The 19,430-nt window shown below is 40.9% G+C and overlaps 1 protein-coding gene across 2 annotated transcripts in view; it reads right to left on the bottom strand.

Moving 5' to 3' along the window:
* The window catches only part of BMX (BMX non-receptor tyrosine kinase), a 46,959-nt gene extending 28,256 nt beyond the window's left edge, over window positions 1–18,703 (bottom strand). For both annotated transcript variants that reach the window (XM_059911340.1, XM_059911339.1), the window contains exons 1-7: window positions 18,591–18,703; window positions 10,727–10,873; window positions 9,791–9,895; window positions 7,726–7,807; window positions 5,643–5,762; window positions 3,304–3,368; window positions 599–774 (exon numbers count right to left, since the gene is read on the bottom strand). In XM_059911340.1, the coding sequence (XP_059767323.1) occupies window positions 599–774; window positions 3,304–3,368; window positions 5,643–5,762; window positions 7,726–7,807; window positions 9,791–9,895; window positions 10,727–10,873; window positions 18,591–18,593 (698 nt within the window). In that variant the 5' untranslated portion in view covers window positions 18,594–18,703. The remainder of the gene's footprint in view (window positions 1–598; window positions 775–3,303; window positions 3,369–5,642; window positions 5,763–7,725; window positions 7,808–9,790; window positions 9,896–10,726; window positions 10,874–18,590) is intronic.
* Window positions 18,704–19,430: the final 727 nt, after the last annotated feature.

The raw sequence follows: 19,430 nt of genomic DNA, 5'->3' as shown, positions 1-19,430 counted from the left end.
GAGCACTGCTGAACTCTACGCTGCAAAATGACTAAGGTGGTAAACTTTACATTACGTTTTACCACAATTAAAACTTCAAAAAATTAAAAATTTAGTATGTCCTCATGTATTCAAATGGGAAAAATGTCCCAGATGGTAAGTGAAAAGAGGAAGTGGCAAAGAAGACTGTGTGGGCGAAGGTGTACCTCCTGAGAAGGCAGCCATGGCCTCACTTGATTTACTGGTCATTTGGCCAGTGATGCTGAAGTACATTAAAAAGTAACCCACTCTGAGCTCTCTCAGATAGAGGATATAGTTTAAAGATTTGGTGTTCTGGAGCATGGGGTTATTTGGAGGAAGAGGGGAGAGAAAGGAAAGGGAATAAAATGCTCAAGTATTACTTAGATCATTAGATATGATCATCTAAATGGAAAGTCTGCTGCTGAGTCTCAGCAGGGCCACTGCTGCCCAGGCTTCCGGCTCAGGCACTGAACATTTTCTCAGAGGGCATCTCTATCTCAGCTGAGGCCTGTGTGGACCGAGTTGAGGCTCAGCTCCAAGGCAGTGGGGCAGTGTCTACTCTATGCACCGCACAGCCAGACTGAAAGCTGGGGTTTACCTTTTCAGTCTTCTTACTTGCCACCAGTCAGGGCAGTCTTCTCTTGGCATATACCACATGTTGACGTTTGACTGGGAGCCACAGTTTTTCTTGGAGTCACTGTCATACTGAGCTAGAGCGGTACTTGAAGATGGTTCATCCATCTTGAGAATAGGAACTGCTCGAGGAATCTTCAGCTTTGAAGGATAAGAGATTTTAGTACATCACAGTGAGGCACAGATGCATGAACTGGGGACTAACAACCAAAGTATATTAGCTCTTAAATTTTAAAAAATTGGAAGGAAGGGAGGAGGGAAGGGAGGGAGTGGGGGAGGGAGGGAGAAAGGAGGGGGGAGGGGGAGGGAGGGAAGAGGGAAGGAAGGGAGTGGGGAGGGAGGAAGGGAGGGGAGATGGGGGAGGAAGGGAGGAGGGGGAGGAGGGAGGGAGGGAGGGAGAAGGAGGAATGGGGAGGGAGGGAGGAGGGGGAGGGGGAAGGGAGGGAGGGAGGGGGGAAGGAGGAAGGGGAAGGGAGAAAGGGGGAGGGAGGGGGAGGGAATTACTTGCCAGAGACTAGATGCCAGGGTTTTGGGCTCCTAAATTATCCTCTGCTCTTAGATTTGTTTAAAATAAACTTTATTAGAGTATAATTTACATACCACATACTATAAAATTCACCCTTTGTAAGTGTAGAATTCAGTGATTTTTAGTAAATTTATCAAGTTGAGCAGTCATCACCACAATCCAGTCTTAGCATCTTTCCATCACTCCTGTAAGATCTCTTGGGCCCATTTCTAGTTAGTCTCCGTTCCCATCCTGCCCCTAGGTAACCACTAATTGACCTTTGCTTATTCTGGACATTGCTCTTAGGTGTTTTACAGAGCCATAATTTTCAAGCTTCAGGGCTGTAGCATGTATCCAAACCAAAAAAAGCAATATCACTGATAACAAACTAAAACCCCCCAACCTTAAAAATTCCATCAGTTTCCTAGGGCTGCCATAACAAATTACTACACATTTGGTGGTTGAAAACAACAGAAATTTATTCTCTCACAGCTCTGGAGGTCAAAAGTCCAAAATCAAGGTTTCACTTAAAGGCTGTGGGGGAGGATCTTTGCTTGCCTCTTCCAGCTTCTGGTGGTTCTAGGCATTCTTGGCTTGTGGCATCATAAGTCCAATCTCTGCTTAGGTCTTTAAATGGCCTCCTTCTCTGTGTATCTCTCTGTGTCCCCTCCTCTTCTTATAAGGACATCAGTGATTGAATTTATGATCTATCCTAATCCAGTATGATCTCATCTTGATCCTTAACTAATTATATCTGCAAAGACCCTCTTTCCAAATGAGGTCACATTCTGAGGTTTTGGGTGGACATGAATCTGGGGAGACAAAAATTCAACCTATGACAATAATGGATTTCTTTTTGTCCTTCATGTTGGTTTACAAAAGTTACATGGTTTTTACTTAGAAAGAGAGAAGTAAGTATGTGTGAATGTGTGTAGGTGAAAATAAGTACCCAAGACACCACAGAGCTGATGGGTGGATGGAGATGCTCCCTTACTTTCAGGTGAGCTTCCACAAAACCACAGGGAGGCCATTTTATGTGTCTCCTGGCATTTGAGGAGGCTGACACCTACCTGGGAAGCCTAAAAGCAGGAAGTTATGGCTTTGAACCCAAGAGAGCAGAGTACAAGGATAGCCTGTACTGTGAGCGCGAGCCACATACAGTTTTACTGAGCAGAGCAATCAAGGTTTTGTTTGTTTTCCTGTAGGCCAACTCCACCCTTGAGTGAGGGTTGGCTGGGAGCCATCTTGAAAGGAACTCTGCCCCAGATGAGTGAATGGACCCAGTAGAAAGTTTGAGGATAGAAACCGAAGAGCTAAGGGTCAAGACATTTGCTCTGTCATAAAACTGCACCCCAGGGGGAAATCCACGAAAGTCTCCTGTATGATAAAGAATCAGCACTGGAAAACTGTCTCACCCAGAAGCCACCACTACCAAATCATGATGGGAGTGGCCACGTATGACTGTCTCTTTTTTATTAGACCGTCTCTTCCTGGGCGTCAATCCTGAAAGCGTCAGAAATCTCAGCCTCTCCATGACCTCTCCCCCAAAGCAGGCTGCCCTCTGATGTAGACTTGAGCTAAGGGAAGGGGGGGATGTTTTAACTTGAAATGACGTTTCGAGTCATGGGATTATAACATTGGATGGATCACTTTAGAGGCTGTTCTCATGACTACTAGTAATTGGGAAATTTTATGTCATCTGAGGTAATGACATACCCACCAAGAAGAAAGCCCACCAAGTGGCTCTGAAGGGATAATGGAAGGAAAGAATTATATTCTGTTCGTGCCCTATGGGGTCCCGTTCCTTTGCCAGGATACGAACATGAGGCAGACTTAGCCATGCTGGTGGTGGGGGAGGAATGTCAGCCAATAATAGCTGCCTGTTTTATGTGATGCCATCTTAAGGGCTTCTCCCACGTACACCATTTTTTGTGTTTACAGGTTAGAAAAAGGCCCAGTCGTTAAATGCAAAACACATAAAATGGTAAAATGGTTCTATGTTTGAATTTATTATTTGCTACTGCCATGGCTATTGGCGATAGGTCACGTCTTCTCTCTCTTTGCTGGGCATTCTGAATGAAGCCCATGTATTCTAGTCTTGAATTTGGCAACTCTTGGTTTATTTAATATATCCTGACTATGAAAAAATTGAAATGTCGACTTACCACTCTGTCTGGGAAGATGGGAACTCTGTGTTTTTCTTCTTTGGGTTCAATGTGCAGATCAGCATCTGAAGAGTAAAACCAAGTAATAGCAGAAAAAACTTTAAATAAAACAAAGCAAAACACCCAATGTTATGAATCAAAAGAGTGAACTAGATTGTGTGAGCAATACTCCAGATTACATGAACTTAGACAGAACATCTGGAGTGATTCTGTTGCTTTCCTGTATAATACCCGACTCAGATACCACTTCACCATTGATTATCAGTATCTTCCCAAGTGGATAAGAAATTCAAGGTCCTCTAAATTCTATAAACTGTTAATTTATACCACATTTCCACCTCGTATCTGAGTAACAGATATCTAATCTCATTGGGTAATATCTACGACCCTAGGATTCAGAATCCATGTCTGATTCTTCTTTGATCAGCTCATACAAGATGCATAGAAATAGCTGATTTATAAGTGAACAAACTTATCATATGCTTCCCCCCCCCTCCCGTTGTTAGGATACTTGTTGGTTTTTCTTTCTACTCACACATGTAGATAGACATCCAGGTTGTGAGGGTGAAGCCATTGTATGCCTTATAAGTGGGGTCGCTGTATGGTTTATTGACTCAGCTGGAACATTTCTGACAGTGATGGGTAGGCTTTTACTAATTATGCCTGGTCCCCAGCTGCAGGATGAGATTGTCCCAAACAAATTGGGGTGTATGGTCAACTTATTTATAGGCCATATATACCTTGGACAGAGGATGGTCCATGACATTTTGGAAACAGAAGGAAGCAAAGATGCCCAACTGTTCCCTTCCTAGTAGATGTGCCTGGGGGCTGCCTTGTAGCTCAGCAGAGGAGGAGGCCGAGGGAAGAAGTTACACTTAGGCAGACAGACAATATCACAGCTGTCTGCAAGCCATGACATCTCTACTACATTCTGTAGTTTTCTTCAGAGGCCGGCAGAGAGCCTTTGGCCCCCAGGACACATGGCAGGTGCCATCCAGACAGAGCCCAGGAAGATAATCCCAAGGCAGTGCTCTCTCTGGCCTGTTTTCCTGCTCTTTCCCAGGGAGTTAGGGCAAAGTCAGAGCTGGAATCTGGCCTGCTGAGTAATAATGCTGACCATAGACAGAGTCATTGGGGTAAATGATTAATGCTGTATGCAGACATTACTCTCTGGCCCTTCACACTGGAGGGAAGATACATGCACAGTTCATTCTGTATAGTTCATTAAATCATTACAATTCATGAGTATAAAGGGCAATGTGATCTAATTAAGATGAATAAATATTCATTGTATAGTTTAATTGAGATGGGAAATACAATGAATATTTAGTCACTGATTTTGTTGTAAAATTACCCGTAGTATTAACACGATTGTCGGGGGTCAATACTATTGTGGGGTGAATTTGAACAATATTTCACGTCCTTGTTTTACAGTTCCTGAAGTTGTTATCATGCAACTGATCTCATTTAATTCTTTAAAGTCATTATAGTCCAAGCATATTTTGTCCAGGCTGGTAAAACTGTTACCAAAATAAGTTCTCCTTCTTATTTATCAACAACTTCATGTTGTTAAGCAACGATAAACTTCTAAAATATATGACTGCTTCATGTAAGTATCCTGGTGATAGAATGGGGCCCCGTAGGGCACAAGCAGAAAACAACATAATTCTTTCCCTCCATTAGCCCTTCAAAGCCACTCAGTGGGCTTTCTGTCCCTGGATAAAGTCACAGGCAGATTTCCCTGGGAATATAACTCTGGATAGAATCCGATTGCACGTAAAGCAAACCCTACGCTACTTTCTGTGATGTTATTAAGAAATCAACAAACATGTACAGAATGGCAAACCACTTTAAATATATCTGAAAACTTGGCCATCCATCATTTTGGTATATATGGCGATTAAAAGTGTTACTTAAATTTTATCCTTGGACATATTTTTGAAAAGAATGTTGGTTTTTTAAGTTTATGATGTTAGTTTGTGAACCATGGTGATATGTTCACCACGTTCTACCCATCTGGAGTTTATCTTCAACCAGGAAGAATTTTGGGAGGAAATAAACAGCTCCTTGCTTGATTTATGATTTCCATTTAAAAATATTTCTCATGACATGAATGAATGGCAGATGTTCATATTGTTATTATTTTAAGGAACATGAGTCAATTGACCCTGGAATTAGATTTCATTTGCTAGATATCATGTTCGAAGCTGGATGTTCATGATGCTGACCAATCTGGCACATCTTGTTTTCCTGAACTGGCGAGCTGTTCTGGCATTTGCCAGGTTTGCCTAAAGGGCCTCGTCCACCCAGGGTCCAGCCCGACAGAGGGGTCACATTACATGCTTCCCAGAGAGTACATCCTGGGGCCGCTTTGCAACTCTGCTGGCAGCACAGGAACTTCCCGTACACGAAGAACCCACTGTGGTACTTGATCAGCAGATGGGGGTTGCCCCTTATCTCTGGGGAGCAGGCAGGAAGAAAACATAGCATGAGTAAACGTTGGCCCAAGAGAAGAAACACATTCAGTAAGTGCTGTTATCATAAAACAATGAAAACCTCATTTTGCTAGCAACCAGGCTAAGAGCAAATGGTTCCCAAAGGATGTAAGTCTTTCACTCAGGAGTTAAAAAGCCAAAAAGAAAAGTCTAATCATGTTTTAGTAGGAACAACACAATAACTTATATCAGTCTTAAAAAAAAAAACTGCTAGAAACTACATATACGCATCAGCTTGGTGTTAGGATTTTAGAGTAGGACTAGATCTTAGCAAGAAGAAAAGAAGTTTCCAATAAACATATACTCCCCCCCGCTTCTGCTTTTTATTTTGAAACATTTCAAATGTGCAGAAAAGTTGCAAGAATAGTGCAGTGAATGTCCATATACCCTTCACACAGACTCACCAACTTTTAACTGTTTGCCACATTTGTTTCATCTCATTTTCTCTCTGTACATACACATTATTATTATTATTAAAATTTTTTATCATTATTATGTTTTGCTTAACCATTTGAGAGTAAGTCACAGATATCATGACCTAAATAATGTCATCCATAACTACTTTAGCGTGTAATTTCTGTTAACAAGGACATTTCCTTACATAACTGTAATACAATTATCAAATTCAAGAAATTTAACACTGATACCATACTTTTACTTAATATATATTTTGTATTCAAAAATTTTCCAGTTATTCCAATAATACCCTTTGTAATCATTCACTTTTTCTGATGGAGGATCCAATCTAGAAACACACATGGCATTTAGTTTTCTAGTTTTTCTTGAGCTAGAACAGTTCCTCATCCCTCTTCTTGGTCTTTCGTGACTTTTGACCTGTTTCCACTAAGGAGTAAACGGTTTATGGGGCTACTTTTCTAGGAATATGTGCATATTTAAAAAAACCATGTTGTTTTCTCTTACCTGGACCCCTTGATTCTCCTACAGAATAGGTTGCTAAACCCTTTCATACAAAGGGAAAATTAAGCCCTATGAGTGAAAAAGGATGTATTTGCATTGAAGTAGAGTAGGTGGTTGTCTAAGTGGTGTAATTTGAGGGGTAGTGAGAAGAGCCCGAATCTAAAACTTAAATGAAGTAAAATCTTCCCCCATCTGGGAGCTTAATATCTGAAATTCCACCAATAGAGTCACTCGTTTGAGTTAAATACTGTCCTCACACCATTACCCACCTTTAAAATAAAAATATCATAGGGAGAAACATCATAGTGCCAAATTAGTAATAATTTTCTCTCTTCTGTCAAAGGTTGTTACCAGGGCAGCCTAAGAATCACTAAATAAATGTTTCATGAAATTCCCAGTTTTGCCTGGCATTTATACTGTACTGTTTAAAAAGTTGGGTTTGGGTAATTGAATTATGTGTTCTCCGTAATTAGGTATGTGACGTTTGCCATGTCTGTGTAATTTCACTTATCTGAAAAATGGAGAATAGTATTATTACCCCTTGCCGTAGAGTTGTCAAGAGGATTACCTAAGAAAATGTTTTACAACTACTTGACACAGTAGCTGGCAAATGATAAGTATTAGTAAGTATTAGACATAATTTTCTGTAAATATCCAAAGCACAGTAGCTACGGGACCCAAGAGAGAGCCCCATGAGGATCTAGACTTTGCTCTGATAAAGGCAAGCACAGTGGGTGGAGAGTAGGTGGTCTGGCTTCCTCCTAGCTGTGGGGAAGGCACAATAGCCAGCTCTGTGCTGGGCAGGAAAGGGAATCCGATCCCCAGGCTTCCTCTAGGTAACAAAGAGAATGCAAAACAAGGATGAGTGCAGCACATTCTCTGAGGTTGGTAGGAAAATCAACAGATTTCTCTATCGGCGTTAGGCCCTTTTATTGCCATATCTCTCCTACACTAAGCCTCAAAAGAGCTCAGTCAGAGACTCCCTTTGGTGACATTTTTAAAAAATTACCTTTTTGTAATGCTTTCAACCACTGACTTCGGCTCTCTTCATTTGATGCATACACATAGAGAAGCCCATCTTTATAGACAATCTGGAAAGGAAAAGATTTAGTGCATTTAGATGTAATTGTGTAATAGTTCACTCTGGTACAACTACAAATTTTTGTTATCCAAGAGAAACACTGAGTTTGCCTATATAATACACATTAGCTCTGGAATTAGATTTTTTAAATCTAGTTATTTTTATCCTCCACCCCTCAATTTATTTTATCCCAGACACCTCTACACTTTGGAATATCACAGCAATGATGCATCTGACAGCAGTGAACATTGAGGCCTCAGCAGGAATGCCCTGGACCATGGAGAATTATAAAAGTATAAAATGTTAGACATTACAGGTGTCTTAGAAGTGTTCTGGTCTATCCACCAACCCAGTGCATGACTGTCTTTATAGCCCACTGGAAAATGTTTATCTGCTCTATCCTTGAAAATATGTTCAGGGGTAGAATGTCCTTTATTTTTGCTATGCCATCCTTGCCAGTTTCCATTCATTCTGATCATTATATGGTTCATGCTTATATTGAGTGAAAATATGTCTCCCTGTTACTTTACTCCCTTGGGTCATGTCCCACCCTTGGAATCCCCAGTATAAATCATTTTCTGTTCCTTATGATACTTGGTGAAATGTTTAAACATTCCAATGTCTTGCCCAGATCCTTCTCTAGTTTATTCAGCGTTTGTGGGTAAACAATACAGACCATTTACTAAATACCAACTAGTTTCTGGGCTCTTTCCTAGATAATTTAACATTTTAATTCCCTTTCAAGTCTATAAAAATATATGATTATGCCCACTTTGCAAATGAAGAAACAAACTCAGAGAGATGTTGAGAATGTTGTCTATGGTTACACAAATATAAGCAGTGGGGCTAGGAGCTCTGTGGTGTTCCAAAGCTCATGTTCTTTTGAGTATTCCATGCCGTGGTGATACTCATTTGAAGCATCTTCCATGAGCACACGCTCCTCCGGTTTTTCCCAATTGGGCAATGTTCTTTTTTCTTTTTTTTTTTTTTTAAGTGGGAAGTATGGACTGTTCACTGACTGGATTATTTTATTTTATTTCATTTTTTGGCCACTGTTCCCTCATACTAGCACAGGGTAGTCTGACCATTGGAAGAACAGTCTGTCTGTCTCTAGAGCAGAAAGATAAGTGTTCCTGATATAATAAAAGTAGGGCAGGTGTTAGATCAAGTCACTCCCATGGGGTACTGTAGGCACCCTCTCCATAGGAGGCCAGTGTTTGAAATACTTCAGGGTAAAATTCAAACTCCTTAGCGTGCTGTGCAAAGGCATTCATGATATGGCCCTGGCTACCTCTGCAGGCTCGTCTCTCACTCTTTCATGGGGCTGCTTAATTCTAAGCACCACCTGGATTTCTCCAAACATGCCATACTGTTTCACCTACCAGGGTCTTGACATCCGCTGTGTCTTTGGTTTCGCTGCCCTTCCTGTTTTTGCTGGGCTAAACTCCCATTGTCCTTCCCAACCTGAGTGTCACCTCCAACAGGAAATCTCCCTGACCTCCTGGAGTGAGAAGTGCAGCTTCTCCTTTCTGGGACACCGTGGCTATGCTGCCACCTTCGTCTTAACACCCACCTCCCTGCATTATAATGCTCTGTAAATGCCTTGGGGACAGGGATGGCATTTTATTCCTGATAGCCTGCCTAGTACCTTGTAGCATATTGGAAATGCTCCACAATGTTTGATGAAAGAGATCATCAGACCCCAAGGCAAGTCAGACCACCAAGGCTTACACACTCATCTATCTTTCTCTCCCACTAGGGAAGGCAGCTTGGTGGATAGAATTTTAGCAAACTGCCCCAATCCTATCTGGGGATGTTCCAAATTCAGAGAGAGGTTGAGAATGCTCTCTATGGTTACACAAATATAAGCACCTGCCATCGTCTTAATGAATCATTTAGCAACATCTTTCTTTATCCCCCCAATACTGAGTTCATAATAGAAAATATTAAAAGAAGAGCCATCCATCCAGTGGAATGTTATCCCTCCCCTTACCTGAAATGGGTACTGTCTCTCCACGGGGGTCTGCTCCTCAAGATTTACTTTCTCCACACATCTGATTTTCTTAATCTCAATTGATCCTTTTCTGCTGCCTCTTTTCTGAATTAAAAGGAAAATATAAGATGCCTCACGTGATATACCGTGGTGCGTAAAGAACAGAATCAAGTTAACGTTACACTTAGGAGGGAGATTGGGAGATGAGATGGGCACGTGAGAATCATTCCAATTATTCCATAATAGTCAAAATCCAATGATGAGAGAATATATTTTTCGAGTGTGGACATAAACTCCTCCAAAAGCAAGTCTTCAAGCAGCACTTAATTTTTTTTGATAATCTTGAAACACATTTCAAATCACCTGCCATATGGTTAATCTATTCAGGAAAATTAAGCATCTTCATCTTGTTTCAATTTTATGACAGTATTTCAGTATTTCTCCTGTGATAGAATTCTCAGCTGCACAGAAATAGTCTTATTTCCAGCATTTGTTAAGACAGGGTTTCTCATCTTCAGCACTATTCGGGGCCAGATCATTCTTTGTGGCGGGGCCAGCCTGGGCACTGTAGGATGTTTAGCTGCGTCCCTGGCCTCCACCCACTCGATGCCAGTAGCAGACTGCCCCCCTCCCCCAATGATGACAACCAAAAATGTCCCCAGCCATTGCCAAGTATCCTTTGGAGGGCAAAAATACCCCCAGTTGAGAACCACTGTTCTAAAGTTACAATTTGCCTTAGTAAAGTTAAGCAATGTTTGAAAATGCTTTATCTTGAATTAATTATAACTTGGCTAAGAAAAGACAATGTGATAAGTGAGTGCAAGTTGATTTTTACTGTGTTCGCTAAGAAACCTGATGTTTCCTTGTATTAAGCACTTTGTGGAGACTTGAGAAAAATAAGTAGCATTAAAAACAATGAAATAAATAGGGTCTCACCATTTTGTCATATTCATAGTAGGAGAGGTTTGTTTTGGTCAAAACAAAAAGCCGCTCTTTGTAATTATTGGGTGACATTTTCTTCTTTTGCTGTGACCTTTTGAGAAGAAGTTCTTCTAGAATGGATTCTGTGTCCATATTGTCGTCCTAAATAAAATAAAATGATTAGAATGAATGTTGGCAGCATCTAGCTAGGTTGTCTTTTAGCTTTCATAATTTTTATTCAACTATTTCTCAGTAACGGATAATATAAATAGTTTTTTAAAATTAGATTTAACAGTATAGAGGAAAATGCAATGAAGCAGGCTCTTAAACACACACATTCCTGCACTTTTTTCCTACTGCCTTGGCTTTGACGTGTTTAAATACGTTGATATTTTTATAGCATTTTATGCATTGTACTCATCTCCCACTTTGGATCATAAATTCACCATCTTCACACTACCTTCCAGACCACCATGTCAAAATTCTCCTTTTTCCTTAAACATTCTATGGACGTTTGTTGAATTGAAACGAATATCATCCAACTTTAAACAATCTGAACTCCAGACAGTTCACCATGTCTGAAGCAACTGATCAACTGAAACTTCTCTCCACTAATGTGGCCAATTGTTGGACCAAATTATCCAAACCACTGTGAGACTCTGATATTGTTGTAAATGACACCACAGTCTCTGAACATGATCAGATCTTTAGCATAAAGGACTTGGGTATAATTTTCACTATTTCTGAGCATAAAACATTTTCAAAAGCTATCAAGAGAGATTTAAAAGAACTGAAAGAATTGGTGCTTCATAAACTAAAAACACTCTTGCTTTTTCTTCCAAAACTGCATTAAACATTAAAAGTTAAGATGTTTCTGGAAAATAAATGCATTCTTTTTCTGGTTCCACTAAGACTGTTGCTTCAACCCTCTGTCTGATATCAGGTCTGGTAATGAAAAGGAATGCTAAGCAGTCGGCCACAAGAGACCAACTTCCTTATGTTCTTCTTTGCTTTGTGAAATCACATGGTTATTAGCAGTCAGATGCCCAATCATTACTATCTTTCTTTGTTTATTGATAATCTGGAGGTAATTAACTTTACTCACCTTAATTTCGATAGAGCTGAAGAAGTGTGCTTGTAGGTCTTTAACTCTCAAGCTCTAGGCAAAAAGTCACTGCTCTGAGACACCCCACTCATTTTCCCTCTGGCTATGCCAGGGTCATGCATTAAAAAGAAGATATTTGCATCCTATTTATCACTTGATCAGGAAGCAGCCACACAGTCACTAATGGGCATGGCCCCAGAGTATGATGGGCCCACTATGGTAGGAGTGGAAGAAAGGGAGACTAAGAAACTCTGCTTGGCATTGAATAAACCATGGTCAGGCCCAGCCAGTTTCCCTCGTGACATAGGCCACACCACTGTAAAAATGGGAATCAAGCAAATCAGCTTTTATTATTTATCTACATAGATCAGGCAATTATTTATTAAAACCTCAAATGTTCTCCAAGGGCATTGTTCGTCTCCTAGGCAGAAGTAGTAGAAATCTTAGCCATTAAATATAATAAAGTCTTGGCCATTTTTTGCTTTGAATATTGTTTTATCTGGAAAAAAAGTATAATTCTTTTGTGAAAGTAGAATGGGTTTCTTTTTGAGCCCAATGAGTGCTATTCTGCATGGCCACTGGTTTCTTTGTCCTGGACTCAAAGATGAGGCAGAGATCAGGGCACAGTCAGCCCAGCCGGCCCTGGGAAGGCAGGGAGCACGCCTCCCTTCACCTTTGCCTCCGTGGTAACCTCTACGCACACGCCTGTTCAGATAAGATTATTTTCTACACCCATAGTCTATGGCCGGAAGAGAATTTGCTTGAACACTTATTGAAACTCTGGAAGGTCTACTTTTTGTGAGTTAAAGTCCCCTTTGGAGGAGCCATATCACACTGGGCAGAGGTGTAGGGAACTTTTTGCCTTTTAAATTTCTCCATGAAAAAAATTAACTAACAAAGCAGAAAGAGAACACTGTGAAAACTCTTGTCAAATGTCTTTTACATCCACAGCTAAAACATTCCTCCTCAAAGCAGAGTGGTAGTTAAATAGATCTGGTTAGTTGAATACAAAGTTAACTTTTCAACATTTTTTTTCAGACGCTGAATCAATTTGTAACATTAAGAGCACTGTTTTAAAAATGCAAATCCCAATGTCCAAGGTAGAGCACAGCCCTTCTCGTACTACATGATGATACACATGCTTCTTTGTTTATAGAACTTGCACATTCATCACATGAAGAATGGTTTCTTGGGGAATTTTATCTAAAAAATTAATATGATGAGCCACAGAAACCACTGACAAATGAAATTCACAAAGTCGCTTCTGTATATTGAAGGGAAGAAGGACACTGAGCAGAAAGGAAGGTACCGAGTCCTCAAGAACATTTTCTAATAAATCTCCAAGAGTTTATACACATCGTTGCATCTAATGAAATATAATTTGTCAAGTTTTAACAAAAATGTTTATTCCAAATCCTGCCCTTTGTGAATTTTTTGGCTTTCATTTTTAAAATCATATGTGATATATGTTTATTCGACAAAAGCAAGAACTACAGACAAGCAAAAGAAAACTGTTAACATTTTGGTGAACATACCTTTAGATTTTTTTCAAATTACACATGCAGGTGTTTATTTTCACAAAAATGAGTTCACATGCTGCATACGTGTCTGTAATCTATGGTTCTCATGTCACAAACACCTGGAGCCACCTGCCTCTGAGGTCCTTCAAAGTTCCGCTCCCTAAGCTGGACTCCAGCGCATCTTAACAAAGTTAAAGAACCCTGTTTTGATGACTCACACTTTTGTCATCTCCCGATCAGTTTCTTCTGAGACAGTACTTGGTTCCTGATCAAGTTTGGACCTGCCTTTCTCCTTCTACTTGCTTCTGTCCCTTCCTTGTACTTCCCTCTTCTCCTAGAGTAGCCTAGATTCTAAACTGAAGGCATGTCTATGGTGAGGACTAATTTTTAGAAATGGAACGTCTCTCGCCTTGTATTAGGACAATAAGTCAACAGGGCTCCAGGGCCACTGTTCACTCAACCGCCTGTCCAGTGACTAGCAAACTCGGCTCTGCCTACCCACATTTAAGGGAAATTCAGTTGGGAAGGTTTTTTTTTTTTTTTAAAAAAAACTAAACAAAATAAAATTCGATCCTAAAGCTAGAAACCAGAAATCTATTTCCATAGAGAAGCTGGTGCGATTTGGCTGGACACTCATATATCACTACCTACATAGAATAGATGCATCAATTTGCTTACCAAATAGCTCAGGCTGCCTATTTCCATAAACACATGAGACTAGAAAGATTAAAGTGCAGGGGAGGCCAAAAAAAACCAAAAACTGTCAGAAATCAGTACAGTATTTTCTATAAGGAAGTCAGCAACCATCGTGTAACTTTTAAACATAAAAGGTGCATGCTAAATTAACCAGACTTGGAATCACTATGGTTACTTAGCATTTATAAGAAAACGATATCATGAGAGTAAGGAGTTCAAGCCTGCACATCTATTCAGCACACTTGGTGTTGGGCCTACAGTGTGCTTGAGTGACAATGAACGGGTTTGAGAGATGGTTTCAGTAGCTCAGGGATATGCAAGCTTGCTGACTTCTGGTAGCCTCAGAAGCCTTCGGAGAGGTGATAGGACTGCCACTCGTGGACTGTGTCACCCTGACCAAGCCCCTTCCGTGCTGTAAATGTTAGTTTTCTCACCTGTAAAATGAAACGGGTAACAGCTCTTTCACTTTATGTGACTTAAATGAGAAACTTTATGTGACTTAAATGAGAAACTTTATGTGACTTAAATGAGAAACTTTATGTGACTTAAATGAGAAACTTTATGTGACTTAAATGAGAAACTTTATGTGAAAATACTGGGCACGCTATGGGTACCCATAATTTATTTATGATTAAAAGAGAAAAAGGTGGAGAGAAACAACTCAAGTTAGAGAGGAGTCCTTACTCTTTGCTACGAAAGGCCCGAGGAAGGAAAAGTTATTATTTTTCTTAAGATAATTGAGAAAGATATTATGGAAGGGAGGGCATTCAAATTGGACCTTGAAGGATGTAAGTGATCGCGGTGATGATAATCCTGGCTAACATTTAAGGAGGGCTCACCAAGTGCCAGGTGCTCTTTAAAGAACCTTAAAAAGATGCATTTGTTTACTGGTCACAACCGCCCTATGGGGTAGGCCATAAACAGCCCCATCCTGTGGGGTAAGTTGTAACAAAGCCCCCCTACGGGGTAGGTTGCAACATCATTCCCTGCTTACAGCTGATGACGCTGTCACAGATAAGTAAACAGCCCAGGCCGCACTGCAAGTGCGCAGGAGCTGGGGTCTGAATCCAGGCAGTCTAACTCCGTAGCCCATATTCATTTTATTTTATGTTGGAGAAATTAAAAAAAAATTTTTAATTGAAGTATAGTTGATTTACAATATTAGTTTCAGGTGTACAGCATACTGATTCAATATTTTTTTAGATTATATTCCTTTTAAAGTTATTACAAAACAATGGCTCTATTTCCCTGTGCTGTACAATATATCCTTGTTGCTTATCCATTCTTTTTTATTGAAGTATAGTTGATTTACAATATTGTGTTAGTTTCAGGTGTAGAGCACAGTGATTCGTGTATGTATATATATATATGTATATATATATATATATATTCTTTTTCAGATTCTTTTCCCATATAGGTTATTACAGAATATTGAGTAGAGTTCCCTGTGCTATACAGTAGGTCCTTGTTGTTTATCTATTTTATATATAGTAGTGTGTATATGTTAATCCCAAACTCCAAGTGTATCCCTCCCTGCCCTTTCCCCTTTGGTAACCATAAGTTTGTTTTCTATGTCTGTGCCCAGCCCATATTCTTGGCCACAACGCAGATGTTAGAGAAGGATATGCCAGCTGTGTAACGCTCCTAATCAGAGAAGGCTCTAACCTAAATGTAGGAAGGCAGCCACAGGGTATCAAAGGTGGTAGGAACCCTAGAAGTCATTTTAGAGATGCAACACTGAGCCCTGGCAGCCTAGGTGACTTAGCCAGAATCGCGACACTGTGACTAGAGAGACACAGCCCAGGGAGCCAGATTACTGGTGTCCTGCCTGGGACACTTGCCCACACCATCATGGCAATAAATACACTAAAAGAGATCTATGTGTTCAGCTAAATGTATGATAGCCTTGCTAAAGCCTGTGGTCTGGTAGAACTAGGCATAAATTTGAGCCTTACCAGATACACGCAAGGGAGCCTTTATTGGAAATATCAGAAAGACGTGACCTATAAATAATCTTTCAGCAGGAACCTCTAAAGCAGTGTTAAATAGCAAAACTCTAGCCCACGTTTTGAAAATAGGTAAGAACATACAACCTCAGAAGTTGGAATAAATTCTAAGTGGTGCAGAAGGGGAGCAGGAGTCAAGAAAGGAAGGGAGAAAGGTATGTATAGTTAATTGGGGCCATTGGATAGTTCCCTCAATTAAAATGTATGTTCCCTGACTGGCTCAGGATGGTGCCTTTAAAGCTTTATTTTTTAGAGTTGAGAGGTGAGGGTAGCAATTCCTTACCCCTTTATTTGATTTGGTTATCTTCCCTTACTTTACATATCATTTACCTAAGATTTTGATAGGTGTCAAGATATTAAAATAATACATGTGGTGGGAGGGCAGTGGAGCGGGGAGGGCGGGAAGGAACGGGAAGACGCTCCAAGTGCGGACTGGGATGGGGGCTCCGAAAGCCAAAATGGTGGACCTGTGGCAAACTTGACCTTCAGATATTTGCCCAAGGCCAGGCCTGCCTACCTTCCTGCTAAATAACTGAACAAAATATGATGGTAAGTTAAACAGGAACAGAAAGCTTAACTCAGAATCAGGTCAAGTGGTTCAAAAATATAACTCTTAAGATGCTGGCCAAAGACAAATACCAGCTCCACAGAACCTGACAAATCCCCGTTTCATAGGACATTTTGCAGGCGAGAGAAAGTTACAGTTGATCTCGGCATGATACGGACAGAAATCCTTTAACATTGACACTTGAATCCAGCATTTTGAAACACCATACCTTGGTTGCTCCAAAATGAATTTATGGAAAGCACACATTTTAGGAAGCCATTTTTGCACAGAGAATGCCAATGCCTTTCCTGTTAGAGCTAAAATTTGCTTTTGGTGTGAAATTCATCTTCAGCGCCTCATAGAGCTTTGCTAAGCCCTTTCCTTCTTTTCAGCAGCCTCTTTCCTTCCGCTCACTCCCCTCTGCCCAGCGCACCCCTCTGGGCACCTTCCTTAGAAGAAAAGCAAAAAGTGATAAATTCACATCCTAATGCCTCATGCTGAATTAGTTTAACACGTAACACTGCTAAGGATACAGGTTGGTGTGGACAAAAGCACCAAGCTTTGGTGGGTTCAAATCCCTGCCCTGTCTCTATGCAACGCGGCATGTTACTTCACCCTGCTAAACCTCAGCTTCCCCATCTGTAAAGGGAGTAAAACAACAGCCACCCGAAAGGGTTATGAGGAGTCGAGAGAAAATGGCGGTACAATGCCCAGCACCCTAGTAGATGTTCCAGAAACCTGTACCCCTTCCCCTCATCACTCTGTAGGCAAAGTTTTTAAAAAGACCATAGCAAAGTTTAAAAGCTGGAGACAACGAGATGACCTCAACATAAAATTTTAGTCTTCACCCTCCTTCCCCCAGCCCCGTGAGGATAGGAGATACTGGGAGGGGAAGACTCCGCACGCCTTCTCTAGTCAACAAGCCCCTGCTCCGTGGCTCTGTTACAAGCTTTCAATCCTGGGACTGGTTACCTTAAAATCAGTTTGACTGTGTATCTGTGCCACCGATTTCTACGAATCAGTACGTGGATGTTACTCCAAGTGTGGCCCACGGACAGGCAGTAGCAGCCTACCCTGGGCGCTCGTTTGAAGTTCGTACTCTCAGATCCCACCCCAGCCCTAGTGCATCAGAATCTGCATTTTAGTGAGATACCCAGGTGACTTATGTGCACACGAGAGTTTGAAAAGCAATGACCTAGACCACATTATAGTTGTACTGCTTTTTAAATCCAATGAAACCATCATGGTCTGCGAGAACTTTCAAAATTCTATGTATGTGGCTGCAACTGTGTGTTCACCTCCCTCCCATCTTTCTACCTCCATCTAGAATACCCGCAGGCCCCTGACTTAGGGGGACTTCAGGAAGCTAAGAATAAATATTCGTAGCAAAAAAAAAACCATCATAAAGCACAGATAAATAAAAGAAGGCATGACTAACATTTCTTTGTCTTTTTGGGAGCAGTTACGAAGCCAATATGAAAAGTCACAGAAGGACCTATAATGGAAAATAATCTGAAAAAGGATAGATTTTTATATATATGTGTATATATATATGTATGACTGAATCACTTTACTGTACACCTGAAACTAACACAACACTCTAAATCGACTACACTTCAATTAAAAAAGTTAATAAAGGGGAAAAAAAGAAAAGTCCTCGAAGGGCAATGGCTTAAGAATAGTATGGAGAAAATCAGCAGAGGAATAGACACAAAGCTAGATCAAGCTGATGGTGATGTACACACAACCCGACAGATTCCCTGAACGAGATCTTGAGCTAGGAGGGAATTTCCAGTGACTCTTCTATAGCAGGCCCCCGAATGACATGGTCCCACCCAAAGCCCCCAGAGGAGCCCCAGCAATTTCACCTTCATAATTTTGCACTATTTTTCTTAAAGCACCCCCCTCCCCCCAAGTTTGTGAACTTCAGGCTCTACAACACCCAGATCCGAACCTATTTTCCTGTAGGACATGACACTGTAGAGCCACCTGCCCTTCCACGCACCATTTTGCCTGGCTCTGCTGCCCGGGTCCACGGCGGTGAGGTCGCTCTGCTCTTGTAGGGACACAGCCGCAGCTGTCCTCCTTCCAGCAGCCGCAAATTGCCTCACATTTTCCCGGCTGCTGGGTCAGAAATGGCTACATTACTCAGTGCCCCCCAAACGTTTATTGTCCTGCAAGGTCTTACACAATCCCACAGGAAACCGCGCTCAACGCTTAGCCAATACTTGTTGACCTGATTGAGCGCAACAAAAACGGAGACAAAAGCATATTTCATAAAGGTTCCAACTTTGATAACTACAGCTCCTGCTTTTCCCAGGCAGCTCTCGGGTACATGTGATAACCTGTCTTTGTTTGGAGAGTTCTGCACTGGAAAGGACGAGAAAACATCTCGGCAAAAGCCCGCTTGTGACGCTGACTTCTCTCACACGAGTCAGGAAACCATGAGGTAACGCCAAAGTGTGCAGAGAATAAGCAATGAAAACTTCAACTCAACACTGGACTGAGGGAGGCCAGAGAGGATATGAGAGAGAAGGACGATCAAATGGTGGGAAAGGAGCACATTTCCACAGCTTAAATTAAGAAATCCAGAAATGGAAGAGAGATGGGTTTGGCTCACGTACCATGCACCAAGAGTGCAGTGAAAGAATGTGATTATCTTGACTGATTTATGATGATCACTCTAATGATTTATGACATCACAACTTTTAAATTTTATTTTTTATTAAAAAAGTTTTTTATTGAAGTATACTTGATTTACAATGTTGTGTTAGTTTCAGGTGTACAACAAAGTGATTCAGTTATACATACATATATATATATTCTTTTTCCAATTCTTTTCCAT

This window comes from Balaenoptera ricei, chromosome X (genome assembly GCF_028023285.1).
Source record: "Balaenoptera ricei isolate mBalRic1 chromosome X, mBalRic1.hap2, whole genome shotgun sequence".
NCBI lineage: Eukaryota > Metazoa > Chordata > Mammalia > Artiodactyla > Balaenopteridae > Balaenoptera > Balaenoptera ricei.
Note: the sequence above shows the minus strand (reverse complement) of the source record. Positions and strands in the feature narration are given on the sequence as shown.